This window comes from Colossoma macropomum, unplaced genomic scaffold, assembly GCF_904425465.1.
Source record: "Colossoma macropomum unplaced genomic scaffold, Colossoma_macropomum, whole genome shotgun sequence".
Classification (NCBI taxonomy): domain Eukaryota; kingdom Metazoa; phylum Chordata; class Actinopteri; order Characiformes; family Serrasalmidae; genus Colossoma; species Colossoma macropomum.
In genome coordinates, this window is record NW_023494784.1 from 18,536,920 (window position 1) to 18,553,484 (window position 16,565).

At 39.9% G+C, this 16,565-nt stretch overlaps 2 protein-coding genes across 13 annotated transcripts in view; one reads left to right on the top strand and one right to left on the bottom strand.

The window, feature by feature from the left end:
- Window positions 1-3,593: 3,593 nt before the first annotated feature.
- Window positions 3,594-7,765, top strand: rpl8 (ribosomal protein L8). The gene is made up of 6 exons (XM_036586610.1): window positions 3,594-3,668; window positions 4,414-4,559; window positions 4,666-4,807; window positions 4,926-5,144; window positions 7,139-7,254; window positions 7,574-7,765. The coding sequence occupies exons 2-6, from the start codon at window positions 4,422-4,424 to the stop codon at window positions 7,730-7,732; spliced, it is 774 nt and encodes a 257-aa protein (XP_036442503.1). The 5' UTR covers window positions 3,594-3,668; window positions 4,414-4,421; the 3' UTR covers window positions 7,733-7,765.
- Window positions 7,766-8,112: 347 nt separating this feature from the next.
- The window catches only part of usp9 (ubiquitin specific peptidase 9), a 37,480-nt gene continuing 29,027 nt past the window's right edge, over window positions 8,113-16,565 (bottom strand). For 5 of the 12 annotated variants that reach the window (XM_036586058.1, XM_036585963.1, XM_036585699.1 and 2 more), the window contains 11 exons: window positions 15,914-16,037; window positions 15,570-15,795; window positions 15,324-15,453; window positions 14,502-14,687; window positions 14,029-14,249; window positions 13,177-13,265; window positions 12,915-13,071; window positions 12,598-12,810; window positions 11,721-11,828; window positions 10,750-10,845; window positions 8,113-9,848 (listed from right to left, as the gene is read on the bottom strand). In XM_036586058.1, the coding sequence (XP_036441951.1) occupies window positions 9,711-9,848; window positions 10,750-10,845; window positions 11,721-11,828; window positions 12,598-12,810; window positions 12,915-13,071; window positions 13,177-13,265; window positions 14,029-14,249; window positions 14,502-14,687; window positions 15,324-15,453; window positions 15,570-15,795; window positions 15,914-16,037 (1,688 nt within the window). In that variant the 3' untranslated portion in view covers window positions 8,113-9,710. The remainder of the gene's footprint in view (window positions 9,849-10,749; window positions 10,846-11,720; window positions 11,829-12,597; window positions 12,811-12,914; window positions 13,072-13,176; window positions 13,266-14,028; window positions 14,250-14,501; window positions 14,688-15,323; window positions 15,454-15,569; window positions 15,796-15,913; window positions 16,038-16,565) is intronic. The other 7 variants (XM_036585890.1, XM_036585755.1, XM_036586407.1 and 4 more) reach the window with 4 other exon arrangements.

Consider the following 16,565-nt stretch of genomic DNA (forward strand, 5'->3'; position numbering starts at 1 on the left):
ATAAACTGACTCGAACTTCCCCTCACTAATCTAAATAACAATAAACTGCACTAAGAATCGCTACTGTTAGTTATATTTGATATAGTGGTAATTGCATGTCTTAAGTTGTAATATTTATTACACAAATGATTACAAGATAGTCTTTGGATTTAAGTCCACAGCAGCAGTTTTCCTTGTTCTTTCATGACCTCATTTACAGTCCTGCTGAAGCTGTTGTAGAGCAGAATAAGAATTTCAGTAAGAGCACTCACAGAAATGAATTATTCAAATAGAAGTAAATATAAAACAAACTGAAAAGTACAAGGTCAAAAACATTCTCAGTTAATGTGTTATACATAGAACTACAGTATTGCTTCTTACTACATTCAGCATTTGTCTGTACAGGAACATTTTAGTTTAAGAATGTTGTGCTGTGATTGCAAATTGCACAACCTTCATCTAATATTATACGTACACCCTGCTGAAAAAAACAACACAAACCAGCATAAGTGCTTCTGCTCAGGCTACCTTGCAGGAACTTGCCTTCTGTCACACCTACAGTGTTGACTGGTCTATGCAGGTTTATGCTGGTCTGGTGCTATTTTAGCTGGTCACCCAGCATGGTTATGCTGGTTGAACAGCATACCAGCATCCAAAGCCCAACATATGCTAGTTTTGCTGATGACCAGCATATCAACTTCCATTGCTGCTGACTAGCATACCAGCATCCAAAACACAAAATATGGTGTTGCTGGTTACGAGCCATGCTGGTCTTTCCTATTTTTTCTAGTAGGGCACTCACCGAGCACTTCATTAGGACCACTATAGTAATACTGGATGTGGCCTCCTTTTCCTTTCTTAAAACAGACTCAATTCTTCAATTCTACTGGGAGTAGCCATTAGAAAATGGATAAACTGTAGCCATGAAGGGATGCATATGGTCAGCATCAATACTCAAACAGGCTGTGGTATTCAAGCGATGGTTAATTGGCCCAAGGTGTGCCAAGAAAACATTCCCCACACCATTACACCACCTCTGCCAGCCTGGACTATTGACACAAGGCAGGTTGGGTCCATGAAGTCATGCTGTTGGTGCCAAATTCTGACCCTACTATCTGTGTACCTCAGCAGAAGATTCATCAAACCAGGCTTCATTCTTCCAGTCTTCAACTGTCCAGTTTTGGTGAGCCTATGCCCACAGCAGCCTTATCTTTCTGTTCTTGGCTGACAGAAGTGGAACCTAATGTGGTCTCCTGCTGTTGTAGCCCATTCACCACAAATTTCAACATGTTGTGCATTCTGTGTTTTCTGCTGTAGCTTTTCTGGCAGCTCAACCCAGTCTGGCTTTTCTTCATTGACCTCTCTCATCAACAAGGCATTTCCGTCTGCAGAACTGCCGCTTACTGAATGTTTTTTCTTTATTGCTCCATTCTGTGTAAACAGACTGTTGTGCATGAAAATCTCAGGAGATCAGCAGTCATAGAAATACTCAAACCAGCTCATCTGGCATTAACTATTATGCCCCGATCAAAATCATTGTTTCTGACTGTTTATCTACAAGGTGATCCAACAAGGTAAGAGAGCCTAATAGAGTGGACAGTGAGTGGACACAATATTTAAAAACTCCAGCAGCACTGCTGTGTCTGATCCACTTGTACCAGTGCAACACACACTAACACACCACCACCATGTCAGTGTCACTGCAGTGCTGAGAATGATCCACCACCCAAATAATACCTACTCTGTAGTGGTCCTGTGGAGGTCCTGACCACTGAAGAACAGGGTTACAGGGGGTGAAGTACACAGAGATACTGAGGGACTACAGTCAGTAATTGTAGCACTACAAAGTGCACCTTTATGGTGAGTGGAGCTGAAAAAATGAACAAACAGTGTACATACAAGGATGTGGTTTAAATGTTATGGCTGATCAGTGTAGGCTATACAGATAACCCGCATAATATATTTCTGAAAATATTTCTGAACAAACCTATATTTGTTTCAGAGAAAAAACACCTTTAGTACAACATCAAACTGATGGTAGACTCTGTGTGGAGAAAGCCTGGAGAAGAATTCCAATCAGACTGTACTAAAGGTATGGTCAAGCGTAGCAGTGGAAACAGGCCGTTTTCTTACAGTGGTGTTTGTGAGCTTGTGTTCATTGATGGGATCATGAACTCAAAGGTATACTATGGCATTTTGGATGAAAATATGCAGAGGCCTGCAAGGAAACTGCTCAAACTATTATGATTTGAAATGCATCAGTTGCCTTATGGGAAAATACTTTGCCAAAATGAAAGTAACAGCTTTAGAATGGTATGTTTAAAATAAATGCCAGTTGGTTTTACATTTTCTTTCCCAACACATTGAATACTTTTTTTTTTTAGTGTAGCACAAATGTATGTCATACCGGGCCACCACAGGTTTTAGGAAAAGGTCTTTAAAAAACCATAATCTGACAGTGCCCTCTACTGGCTATTATACTTGTCACTATATTTGTTAAATTTCTACCCCACCAGGAGATTGGTCTCCACACTGAGGGCCACTGTGGTGATAGGGGTCCCAAAATATAATCACTATTATGTCCATACACTGCAGACTGGGCCTTATAGATCATGTACTCTAAAAAAGTTTGGAATGACTTTTGAATTATTAGCCTGCAGGTCTATTAGTGCAAATTCAGTTAATGTCTGACTGAAAATAAAGGTGTAAAACCTGTTGCACTGGTCCTCTAGGTTTTTGTGTAATCAATTAAATGCTCAGATATATTAATAGAGCAGGAGCTGTGGGTCCAGACCACATTTTATAGCCAACACTTTTTTTAATGAACTGTATTTATTTACACACAAGCATAATACTGTTTGTCTACAAATAAAAACTCATTCTTCTTTATTTAGCGGCCTAATAAACATTATGGGTCATTTTCCCAGACAGGGATTGAGCCTAGTGCTGGACTACACCGCATTCTGAATGGAGATTTTCCACTGGAAGAAAAAAGTAGTTCAGGACTAGGCTTAATGTCTGTCCAGGAAACTGGCCTTAATTGTCCAAAACTATTTAATCATCCTTCTGACGGTTGTACCATATAGCAGTGTTCTGAAAGCAGGTAAACAACTCACAGCGTGAGCTACCAATGCTAAAGTGAAGCCTCCACACGGCGGGGTTAGCCTTGAATACAGTCTCCCAGTGAGTACAATGTCTATATCCTCCTGTACGTGCTCTGTAACCACATTTTATCTGTAGTGTACAATAAAATATACGTTTTTTCTAATTTTCTAAAATTAGCTTACCACTTTGTGGTGAAAAATAAATGTGCCACTTTCGTCATGGCCTCTTTTCACCATTCATATTTTTTGCACATATGATTTAAGCATTTAGTTAGAAAAACTGTTCTGGCTCAACGACATAAAACTGTTTTATTGTGCTTTCCATACATTAAGCAGACTTTTTAGCCCCTCAGTCTCCACCTATGGAGGTAAATTGTAATATCTGCAGTAACGCCACTTTCAGCTAAATTGTGTATTGTTAGAGTTCCTGACATGATGAATTGCGGCTGTTAAAGGCCAGTGTAGTTTAATAAGCGCTGTTCTAACAGCAGCCACTAGGGGCGCTCTGCCCTCCTCCTCCTCCTCTCCGGAAGAAATTCTCTCGCTCCCCCTTGCGCTTCCTTTTCCCCCCTCAGCGGAGTTTAGGTATGAGCGCGGATTTGTTTTCTCTCCGTTTCATCCACATAAAATCTTGGATTAAATGTAACCATCCACTTTTAAAATCCATTTATAGACGCTCACACGACGTTTATGTCCCATTTCACGCTCCTCTGTTTTTACTTGTTAGTGAATTTATATGTGAAATTCGGTGTTAAGTGATGGAGTCTTAACTGCAGGCGTATCCAGGCCTCGCCGTGTGTGTACATGAGCCGCCGGCGCCGGATAAACAGAGTTTTGTGTTTTAAGTCGTTATGTGTTTTTAGTACAGCACATTTAGCTCAAACTTTGAAAAGAGTTTTTAGTTCTAGTTGGTACTTAATTGTCAGTTTTTTGGCAGGCCGTCTGTAGACAAGTTAGCTAGCATAGTAGCTAACCAACTCTGCTGTGTAACGTTAGTTTGATCTTGGGCGTTTGTCGTGACTGACTGTTCAGTCCCTGAGTTTTGTCCTGAAGTTGGTGAGCTAAGCTAGTGGGATGATAAACTTCTAGGTTTCTACCCTTTAGAGATAGAAACCAAGTGCAAATGCCATGTACAGCTAAGCTAGCCATTCCCTTTTGGTGTCTACGTTCGAGCGCTGTCAGGCTGCAAGAGTGCACAATACGTGTGGAGTTAGAAACGTTGAGATGTGGTTTATAAGGAAGGTCGTAGTATCGACGCAAGTTAGTCTGCCACGATAACCAGGTGGTCTCCTACACAAGTGTTTGATTCCTTGCTGTCTTGTTTTTGTAGAACCCACAATGGGACGTGTGATCAGGGCTCAGAGGAAAGGTGCGGGCTCCGTCTTCAAAGCCCATGTAAAGCACAGGAAAGGTGCCGCTAAACTCCGACACATTGACTTCGCTGAACGCCATGGCTACATAAAGGGAATCGTGAAGGTAAAGACGTCTTAAGATGTGTCTAAGACAGCGATTTATCTTTAAGTGGCCTTTGTTACTGACTTAAATCTAAACTAGAACCTTAATCCTGCCTCTTTTTCTTCAGGACATCATTCACGATCCTGGCCGTGGAGCTCCCCTGGCCAAGGTGGTATTCCGTGACCCTTACAGGTTTAAGAAGAGGACTGAGTTGTTCATTGCAGCTGAAGGCATCCATACTGGACAGTTCGTTTTCTGTGGCAAGAAAGGTAAACGGGGCTCTCATGTTTTCAGTATGGCTTGTGTGTTTTGGATCACCTGCTGCATTTTTGTAATGCTTTTTAGAAGCACTGTTGTTGAATAAATAATGCTCTGAATGACTTCCAGCCCAGCTGAACATTGGCAATGTGTTGCCTGTTGGTGCCATGCCTGAGGGTACCATCATCTGCTGTCTGGAGGAGAAGCCTGGTGACAGGGGTAAGCTGGCCCGTGCATCTGGAAACTATGCCACTGTCATCTCCCACAACCCTGAGACCAAGAAGTCCAGAGTCAAGCTCCCCTCTGGAGCCAAGAAAGTCATCTCCTCAGCTAACAGAGCTGTTGTTGGTAAGTAATCTTAGGCTATGTTAACATGACAGTCAAATAGAAATTGTTTCTTGATTCATGTAATTTGAGAAGACTGGCCACAGTGTCATCTGCAAGCGATCAGGTCGGATTTGCTTGCCCAGTCATCACCCACCTATCTGTATCAACAATTATGTAGATTGATGCGGATGCAGGAGAGATGGCGATGCAGCTGCATCTCGTCGCCCTTCGAACTCTTCAAAATTCTCCGGCATAAGCATGAATCTTTGACGCTTTTTTTGAATCTCAGCATTTCTGTCACTCAGGATTTGACATAGTCGTTATTTGTTGCGTTGTGAGTGATGCAAAAAACTTTAAAACCCAGTATGAGCAGCCAGAGCGTCCAGACTGAGACACATCTGTAAAAATCTGATTGGAATCCCCTTTCCAACCACCTCTGTATGTGGTTTGGATCTGATTTGCAAAAATTGGATTTCATGTGGTGTTTTCCTCTCCAGACTATCAAAAAATCAATCTGGTAATGCCAAAAATTTGAGTTGGCAGTCTGTACAAGCCTTAGGGATGGCAGTGTTTATTGTAAATTGTTACTGAAACAGCAATATAGATCAGTATGTTCTTTGATCCTTGGGTTAGAATTAATCTTGCTCAGTTTAGTTAATAAGAAAGGACCCCTAACGCAGCCCATTTTGTGTGGGCAAGCTGTTAGTTTAAGGCATTTTTGTTTGGTTGCACTAGTTATCATAAACATAAGAGTTGGGGAACCATGCTTTAATGTGGGAAAGTGGTGCATGAACTCTTAATTTTACTTTCAGGTACTTTGAAGGGGTGATAAAACTAATGTTCAGTAGTATCTGAGTGTCAGGTTACACAATTTATATTGATAAATTTGCTTTTTAGCTTCTACATCATAGCAAGTTTGAGATGTGGTCTGGTGATTAAGATTCTAATTGTTTGGATTAGGTATGTGCATCGGTGGCCAAATACTTGGTTAACCAACAGGTCGAGGCGGGTGTTCATATTTGAGTAGTGAATAACTCTAGACGTTGGGGGAAAAAAAATCAGATTTGGCGATGTTCTGTCTTTGAAAGCGTTGGAAAGCTAGACTTCTGTATTGTAGTTAATGTGATGCTGAACAGAATCAGAATGGAGGGTCACAAGAAGAGGGCACAAATAGCTGTAACTGCTGTCATTGCCCTAGCTAAAATGTAATTCAGTTCAGCAGAGTAAATATCTGAACTAACGGTCAAAAGAGCAGAAAGGGACCTACTGACCATCAGCAGATTTATTTACAGTACATTTTACGTTGCATGTGTTAAATCTGAGCAAATGGGAAAACCATGTTGGTTCCTGGATAGCAGCATGTGCTGATTGAAGAAATCTTGCAGTGCAGAATTTGTTTGAAACATCAATATTGACCACAGTTAACGTGTTAACCTTAATATTTGTCAAACCTAATGCACACCCTTAGTTTGAACTACAGAAATATTCATGGTGACAACCTTTTCAATTTAATTCGTGCTAATCCTATAAGCATGTTATATTTGACGTATGTGCTGTACTGTATTTTTAGATGAAACTGTAACACTGCCTTTTTAGGTCCACATTAAACTCCTATACCACTATGTTGCTTAGAAGGCAAGACCATGACTGCTTTGACATCTGAGGCACTCCAGTGTGTTAAAAAATACTTTGATATTCTATTATAGTTCTTTCTTCATTCTTACATCTTTTCAGAATAGAGCAAAGGCATTGAACTCCAGCACTGGAGGAGAATATTTCAAATTTTCCTTCTTCATTAACAGATTCAACCCATCAGAGCATTTTAACATCAACCTGAGCTGAATTAGAGGTCTGTGCAGGTGTAGCACTACTTTGCGGCTGCAGCACTGGATGTTCTCAACCTTGAGGCTCTTGGTTTCTGAAAAGACATGATATGAGAGATTAGTTTTACATAAAAAGTCTGCAGTGTGCAAAGAGATCAACACTGACTGTACGTCTGTGTGCTTGCTGAAAAGGTATTGTTGCTGGTGGTGGTCGTATCGACAAACCCATCCTGAAGGCAGGACGTGCCTACCACAAGTACAAGGTCAAGAGGAACTGCTGGCCTCGTGTCCGTGGTGTGGCTATGAATGTAAGTAGTGGAGACTGTTGTTCATGTCCCCAGTCTGTAGAGAACTTTTTTTTTTTTTCCCCTTTTCCTATTCCCCTTTTCACCCTCAGTTGCTTTGTGTATTTAGATGAGCAGTGGTGATAACACATGAATACTGGCTGTAGCATCCTTTTCAGAAGATGAATAATTTAGGATTTGCTGCCATGTTTAAGTTGAAGAGTGAATGAATAATAGGGAAGCCTTCAGTGACTTTGTTTTTAACGATTTGTTAAGATTAGGAGCCATAGCTGGGATTAAGTTTCTGTAATATTGCACTGACCTGCTTAATTTCTTTCTACAGCCTGTTGAGCATCCCTTCGGTGGTGGTAACCATCAGCACATTGGCAAACCCTCAACTATCAGGAGGGATGCGCCCGCTGGACGCAAGGTCGGTCTCATCGCTGCTCGTCGTACTGGCAGACTGCGCGGAACAAAGACCGTCCAGGACAAAGAAAACTAAAGAGTGTCTTCATAATAAAATGTGTCCCAAGAAGTCTGGCATCTTTTAAGTCTTGTTTTATCTCAAGTGGAAGATTAGTTACAGGAAAGTTAATGCATTTGAGGGAGGATTTGAAAGTAATTTAGGCAAATGGAATTTGGACAGTTTAGTATTAAATTAAACCTGAACATGGCAAAATAGATGTAGAAATTTAAATTGAAGACTGGTTTGCCTTTGTAGCAAGCTCCTCACTACTGAAAGTATAGAGTCTTGCGTTTTGAAAGCAAATTAGGACTGCTGAAAGTAAAGGGAAAAAAAACCTGTCCGTGTTGCCTGGAAACCAAAGTAAATCTTATTCATGCCCAAATAATGCTTGCAGATGCCCATAAACATGGCGACAGTTTCAAGGTTCAATCTTTCTTTATTCTTGAAGGGCGCAATGCTTTCTGTAGTATGTGTGCACAAAAAAAAAAACTCACAAAGTGAAAGTTAACATCGCGACTGTGGCTCCAGAATTCAACGTCACATCATGGCCAAAACAGAAGTAGGCAAAAAAAAAAAAACAACAGGGTGAAGAACTCTGTACAGTCAATATCTTTAAAAATAACACAAGGACAAAAATGTTCCTCTTAAATCAAATTCTATCTTTTTCTTTTAGTGAAATACAACAAAATAAATTCTATAAAATAAAACAGCAAAATATTTAAATATAATATGGTGGGCAGAATAGTTTAATTTGCAGGAGTATTTGGTGACAATCCATTCAAGTTACCAATTAAATACAGTATTTACTGATGTTTACCTGTACTCCTAAAGAATATTACTTTACCTAGCTCAAGTTGCCACATGACTAACCAGCAGTTATTTTATGGTACAACCCTGCTTTTTATGTCCATTCTGCTCCAATGAGTCCCCAGACAGAGCCTGTGTTCAAGTAGAATAAGCAAGTCTGTCGACTTTAGTGGCCAATGTCAATCTTTGTGTAGTTTGTCTAAAACAAGGTTCAACCAAGGAGACAAACAAGCAAATTGAGTACAGTCCACTAATGCTCCAGGCATCCTGGCATAGCAAATTGTTGCATATACGTTTTCTCTTTCTAAAATTCCTATAAATCAGTCATTTTATTCTCACCACAGACTGACTGCCAAATGTTAAATTTTAGGATATATGTGCAATTGAGAAGCCACTTATTTCTTAAATTGGTTTGAAAACATTGTAGAAGTCATGGGAAAATAAGGCTCTTCAAAATAGCTGTGGATTAAGAAGCACAGCTGTTATGATCACAGATTTTCCCTTTGGCTACACTAGTCTGGTGTGAAGCCATGCTAAAATGTTACAGCATATTAACTAGAGCTTTCAAATGATTAATACCAGAACAGAAGAAAGGCAATGAAAAGTTTCCAGAACTATGGTGCACCACCACTTTCACGTCAACCTAGCATCAGGAGAATCACCCAACCATTCCATCATATCATGCCTACACTATAGCAATCTCTAGCGCCGGAGGTGGATCAGATTAAGTCGGAGTTGAAGTGGATAAAATGATTTTTGAGCTGAATGACCAAAATGGCCAAAAGGCAGACCAAACCTCACAACTGAGTACAGGTGATAAAACAGGGCTTTTTTTTGTCTTATACTTTTTTTTTGTATGTTTTTATAATTTTCAAATTTTGTTTCCATAAATCTGCAAGTTTCCAAACAGCACGTGGTGCTGCTGGTTTTGAACAGTCAAAACATTAATATAATATGTACATCGCTGTCATATAAGACAAGTGCATCAGGCCTGGCTTGTTACAACACCATACACAGTCCACTGCAGGCAGGTTATAATACTGCAGGGCAGACAGTGAATGCTCCACCCCAGGGTTAGAAGTACAGGGAGCAGAATTTTCTGGATACACAGGTTCTGGAGTGATGCTGCATGGTGAGGCCTGGCCTCGCTCTTGGATCGAACTACTCCAGAGAGCGTTCGGGTGGAGGACAGGAGGATGGTGTGGTGCTAGTCCTTTGTCTGGGCGGGTGGAACCTCTTCTGGGGGCTCCCAGTTCTCTTGTGCTCGTAGGCCTGGGCGCTGAGGATTGTTCATATGCTGTGCTGCTGGGCCTGTGTATGGCTGACCATGTGGAAGGTTGTTCTGCTATAGATAAAGAGCATCTCAGCACTGCTTCTAAAGGCCCCCCTCAAAGAAAGTTATTACATGAATGGTTATGTATATGCTCCCAGGGTGTTGTTAAGGAAAACAGTACTCCATGAAAACATTTGTTTTTCAGGTGTACCACTAGTTTAATAGTATTAACATGTGTACATGAAAACTTAGAGGATGGGTGTAGGTTCAGTGGTCATTTTGGATAGTAAACGAAATGGCAATAAATCGTACATTGTGACCCCTGTTTTCCATCAATGCTCTACAATGAGCAAACCTCTCTGAATTATGTAAATTATTGAATTTATACAGAAAATGAGGAAAAATTAGTTGAATTTAGCTTTAAATGTGTGACCGTCAGTTTCACACAATTAGTAAAAAAAAAATGTTTGCTTTTTTATTTCTGTATTGGAGCTAGAAAACTAATGTAGCTAAACAAAAAAAAATCTAAAGCCCATATCCACCAATTAGCACTGTGCAAAATCATTACACACTTTCCTCAAACCACATTGAGTTATGAAATAAGCTCAAACAGACTTGTGCATGTGTTTTCTGACAATGTAGGACACTGTTAATCTATAAATATGGTTAAGTTCAGGTTACTGTTTAGTTATACAGTGCAGTTTTGTCCATTTTTGGCATGAAGTTTGCATAATACTAATTGATGGGTATAAGCTTTGATTACGTCTCAGCCACATGAGCCTCGCAGAAACGGCAAAACAAACGTCTTGGCTGATTGACTGCATTTTGGGGCAACAGGAAAATTTCATACATTTGTGGCCAACTCTTTTGTTCAAAACATCTTTAGGCTTTTCTGTTTCCCATTTGAAAGATACTTTTTTGAACCTTTAAACAGTATTAGTAAAGGACGACCCATACAGGGGTTCAGTGGTACCTGCTGATACTGGGTCCCTGGAGAGTGAGGGTACAGAGAGGTGTCCTCTGGTGGAGAAGAGTCCTGATCATCCGGGGCCTCTTGATCGTCTGGCTCCTGAAAGAACAATAACTGCTCAGTAATTATAACCCCAGCTCAAAGAGAACTTCAAAGAAAGTTATGTTTAATTGAAAGCATTTATGTGTACGTGAAGACAAAACACAATCGCCTGGCCAAAATTAAACAAACTCATCTAGACCTGCCCAGGCGTATTCTAAGTTTGACCCAGCTTTAGCTAAAAACTTAAACACACATTCAGTTCAGTAGTTAGAGGAATGTGCGTGTGATGTAGAGTTGAACGTTAAAATTTGTAACTTCCAAAAAGATACAAAAAACAGACTTTACAGATAATCAAGATGAGAAAACACACAGAACCCAATTGTAGACAAAAAGACAAATATCCAACACACAATCTCAGCACTCAACAATAAACTTAACAGAAATATTTTTAAACACCAAGCCACACTGAGTTTAAAAGAACACGCTGATAGAAGGCCTAGCCTGGACATTTTACCATGTAGATATTACAGAGCTGGCCATAAAAATGGCGATAAAATTAAAACAAATAAATTTTCGTTTTGCAAGTTGATTACTGGGTCTGATTTCTGTTCATCGTGGTTAGACATCAGAACAGTACTTCTACAACCAAAAGCACTCAAACACAGGTTTCTACAAAAGAACAGCCATCAAAGTACACTATAGCCAAGGCTTAGAGTTTTCGATCACTTTGTGTATGACACATTAAGACTTGAAGTTGGGGAGGAAGAAACAGTTTGAGTTGAAAAACATTGAGATGAGGACAAGAAATAACAGTTAATTAAGAGCTGTTTTTTGTTTGAGGGAGAGGGTAATGGACTTGGCTACACCATGCCCTGTGAACACCAAGAGGTTACGCAGATGGCACCAGTGTGGCCAGGGCATACGAATCTTACAGTGTGCTGAGGCTGGCCTGTCACTTCCCCTGGCAAAAGCTGCTGTGGCGAGGACGGCTTCCGGCCTGCGTCCTCTTCAGACACCACCTCGTGCTTCATTAAGTGACACTAGTTTGAAATGGCAGTTAATAATGCATACTGTACACTGTACACGTGTCAAACGATGTCATGTGGACTTATCTATCTATACTTGGAAACATGTAACATTATCATATGGCCATCAATTAAGCTAAGCTGAAAAGGCCAAAGCTTACTTGGTTTAGCAAATGAAAGAAACAAAGCTATGATAAACTAATAAAAAAAAGAATGAAAACACAGTACATAGAACTACTCATTTATACAAATGCCAACAGCAAAATATTAATATTTTGACTGGAAAAATAAAAATCTGGAAATTAAATTGTCGAAAACTCAAAGCCCTACCTATAGTTAAATATAGCACTAGTATTCTGCAATCAAAATTTCAGTACATAATAATGATAATGCTACCAAAGGCAAATATGATTTCATAAACAGGTCCACTTAAGCTTTTCTTGCTCTTTTCTCCATTATAGTCTGGTATATAAATACATCAACATTGATTTCTCAAAAACAGACATTAAGATAAAGAGTTAATTACATCTACTGAAGGGAAAAGAAAACTATCCATTGAAAATAGTTCTAACAATATGTGAATATGTGCAAATTAGAGCAAAAAGGAAACACCACTGCAACTGCAAGCTGTATTAAAAATGGAAAAAACAATGCTGTAAGAGTTTAACTCCTTTCTGGAAGCACCCAACCTCAAAATTAGCTATTAATTATATGATGTTACAATTTAAGCTACACAGAACATGCTACAGTCATGGCTGGTGAGGGCAGTGTGTATTTCTCCTACCTCCTCTGGGCACAGTTCACAGGCCTTAGCTAAGGTCATGCGTGCACTGTGGGAACGCTCGAGGAAGTAGCCATTGGAGGTCTCATTGCTCTGGACAGGAGGAGACCAGTTGTTATAGGTGTACTGGGCATTACCAGTGTATGGCCTGCGCTCTAATTCATCACCAAGCCACTCTACTGCCCATGTCCACTTCCTCTTCAGGTCTCCGTTACTCTGTAAACACAAACAGCAGATGGTTATAGGAATGATAATATAATTATTCTACAGTCCTAAAATAAACAAGTACACATGTATGGTCTCGTAGTTTTCTGTTACACCTGAAGGATCTGATAAGCCACTGAGCAGTTGCTGAACAGGGCCACCATGCACTTAATGCACTGGTAAGCTCTTTTCTGGTAGTGGTTTTTAGAGCGCTGGATGGTGTCAAACAGTCCATCACGGTCATCTGGGATACCCTTCAGCACATTGTGTATCCTGGTGGATCATAAAGGAAATTAAGAGTTTATTTAGATTTAATCAATGTGTTATTTGACAACAATGACTGTTTGAAGGCTGCCTACATGGCAAGTTTAAGCTGACCTGTGAGTTTGCCAGGAGTCTTCAATAAGCAAGATCTGTAGCAGCAAGTCCAGGTAAGGCCTTAATTCATACGTGTAGGAATATGCAACCTGTTAAAGAAAGAAATAAAAAGGGGGACAAACAAAAAAAATCACTAGCTGAATCAAGTTTTTGAAAAACCGATGAAATCTTTAATTCGTTGGGGACTATATATCTGTATTAAAGAGTTAATACAGAAAAAGTCAAATATTAAACCTACAACAATGTGTCAAAATCTAAAGACATTACAAATAATTTTAATAGTAATGAAAATAAGAAGCAGTAATTTAAAACACTGTCTTTCAGACGTGTTCAAACAGTTGGAGCAGCAGCAAATCAACAGTTATAGTGCCAGCAATGCAGAACTATTTTGTTCCTACAAGCCAAAGTTTCTACAAGTGACATTAGACAAGCTATTTTTAGTTTCTGCTCATGCCAAATATCAAGAGGAGGTAAAACGCTCAAGAACTTCTACATTACAGGCTTGATACCATAGGAAAACACAACAAACCACTTGATATGTAAAACTGTATCAAAACAGAAGCAAACGACAGTGCTGAAGTGCTTGTAGTCTACATAATGCAATATTTTTGATTGCTTATTTTATGTAAGCTGTTTGTATATATTGTCAGCTTTTGTTGTTTGAGGCTCCAGTTTTCAGCCAAATGTGCCCTAAATGTTGGTTTTGGCCAAAAATTTCCATTTCAATGCATCGCTGTCTAAAACTAAGCTAACATTAATCCAAATTCAGAGAAAAGCTTCTAAAATCAAAGTGATGGAAAGGACCAGGAAGTATGTGGTTCTTATCTGAATGCTGAATGCAGTGTTTCTTACTTGCCACAGAAGTTCACTGAGCACAGTGGAGGAGAACTGAGGATTCTCCCAGCAGCAGAAGCGCAGCAATTTGATGGTCTCCTCTGAGTTACTACAGTCCTCAATGATCTTCTTCACATAGCTGGTGCGCACAAACAGGATCTCAGCCACCAGCTGCTGCAGAGGCATTATGGGCTGTGTCAGGCTGGGATCACCATATGGGTTCGGAAGAGGAGGGTTACCTATTATGAAAGGTGAGTACCAGAAAAAAACGTAAACAATGGCAGAGTATCTTCGTACAGTATGTGCATAATAATTGTGTTTATGCCCTCAGCTCCAGGCAATGCCACCGAGGCACTGAAGCCTGGAGATGGCTACTTTGTCAGTCACATGACACTGAGCAAGGATGTGAATCATCAGTGGGCAATGAGAACTGTATAGAGTAAAACAAATTACTAGTATACAGAATACAAAACAAGGTAAAAGAGACTCACCGTTAATTGAGGACTGCATACGGGAAGCTACATCGCAGCAACGCACCAGTTGCGACACCACTGTGTAAAGCTTTCCTAGCTCAGCATACTGGTACTTAATGGGCGGGCCTGGGCCCTCGTCCAGTGCCACCAGCATGAACGTAGCTGGCACGCTAAGCTTCAACAGCTGTGTCTTCTCAGCCAAGCCTGCAAGTAGACAGCAGAGATCATCAGAAGTTACATAAAGTGCTGCTACATCTGGTGGTCTCTGTTTTATAATGCTGAACTTCATTATTCTAAACTGGCTTCTGTCTTGCTGTCTATGAAGTGACCTTTTGAACTGGTGACCTGTTCACCTGTCATAATAACAGGAAAAAAACAGGTGAAACGGGTGAAAAACAGGCTTGTGGGGTGGGTGACATGACAATGATATCATTACCATAATAAATTACTATAACAGATCATAAGTCTTCTCAGCCTATCATTTAAGAACACTGATCAGAATGAATAAAATGACATTTAAAAGGGGTTCCCACGTATTGTATCCTAAATATGTGGCACTACTGTTATGGTGATGCATTGTGTCTAGCAATACGTTTTCAATATCACAATATGGTGAACAACTCAATACTCTAACTTTAAGTACTATCAGTTCTTTATTGAAATTGTCTATATCATGAAAAAAATGATTTTACTCTCTTTACACTTTGTGATGTAGTATGTAACAGTGCACACCATTTACTCCCTGGTAAATAAATTAATACATGGACATTGCAGGTTAAATAATCTCTTGCTTCAATTCAGAGCATATTGCTCTTTTAAGTAAAAATGCAGGTTCCTTACCAAGATTGGCATACATGACAAAGAGGTTGAAGTATTGCTGCAGGTGGCGGCCATGCTCAGACACCTCTCTCCGTAACAGGTTTAGCACAGCACGAAACAAATGGTCACTTAGGCTCAGATTATCACAGCCCTAACCACAAAGCCAGAAAAAATATGATCATCAAGAGAGAGAAATAAAAAGCAGTTAAAATGAATGAACATGTCTCCACTTCAGTGTTCACTTCATTATGTACCCTACAAGCTCACCTGACTGGACGGTCCTGGTGAGGCAACCGGTGATGGGTAGGGTCCATCTTGCAAGGAGAAATGTGCAATAAATACTACAAGCTTGGAGAAGGCTCCTCGGACCTCTGCACTGGGGCACTCAAGCAGGTATTCTGAGAAGCGGTTTGCGTAGGCAAAGAGGGCGTTGTGTGCAAACCAGCAGCGTACATTCTTGCTGTGTCGAAGCAGGACGCACAGGGCATCATACCTAGGAAGAGATTTAACATGCTTATTTTTAGGGTAATCAAAAGGCAAATGCTTGTTAGATAAATGTCCAATCATTTGTGTAAAAATATACATTAACAAGTCCGGGCTTATACACGTACCAATCACTAGCAGGGCCACGGACAACTTTCTTGGTGTGGAATCCTGTGCTGAAGAGAAATCTAGCAGCGAGTTGAATGCTAATCATAGCCATTTCTTCTGCTTCAGGCAAAAGATGGTCTTGGCCTAATTAAGGCAGAAACAATCAAGGTAAAACAAAAATGACTTCCAAAACTCAAGTCAGTGATGTCTATGCATGCTTTAAAAACAACAGGAGGTTTTAACACCAGCTAAATGGATGGTCACCTAAAACATATTCTCATCAACACAGAGATAACCAGTCAATTTAAAACTGACTGCAAAGAAATCAGAGTTGGTGAATTTCTCTACAATGCACCATTTCGCATACCAAACCAATGTGAATGACTTCGTTTAAATCTCAATAATTCAATTACACAAAAATGAAAAAAAATATATATATATATTTTGCTAGTACCTAAACTACTGGCTGTCTGGAAAAGTTCAAGATCTACTGCAGCAAACGGTATTAGACTGTTATAATTTACAAGCACCATAACTTTGGCTAAGCAGCTGTTCACAGAGGTGGAAAAGATGGGGTAAATGGAGCAAGACTATGACTATTGCTATGATTTTAGTCCTATTCCGTCATTAATTATTATTATTATTATAGTTATAATTGTTATAAGCCTAACA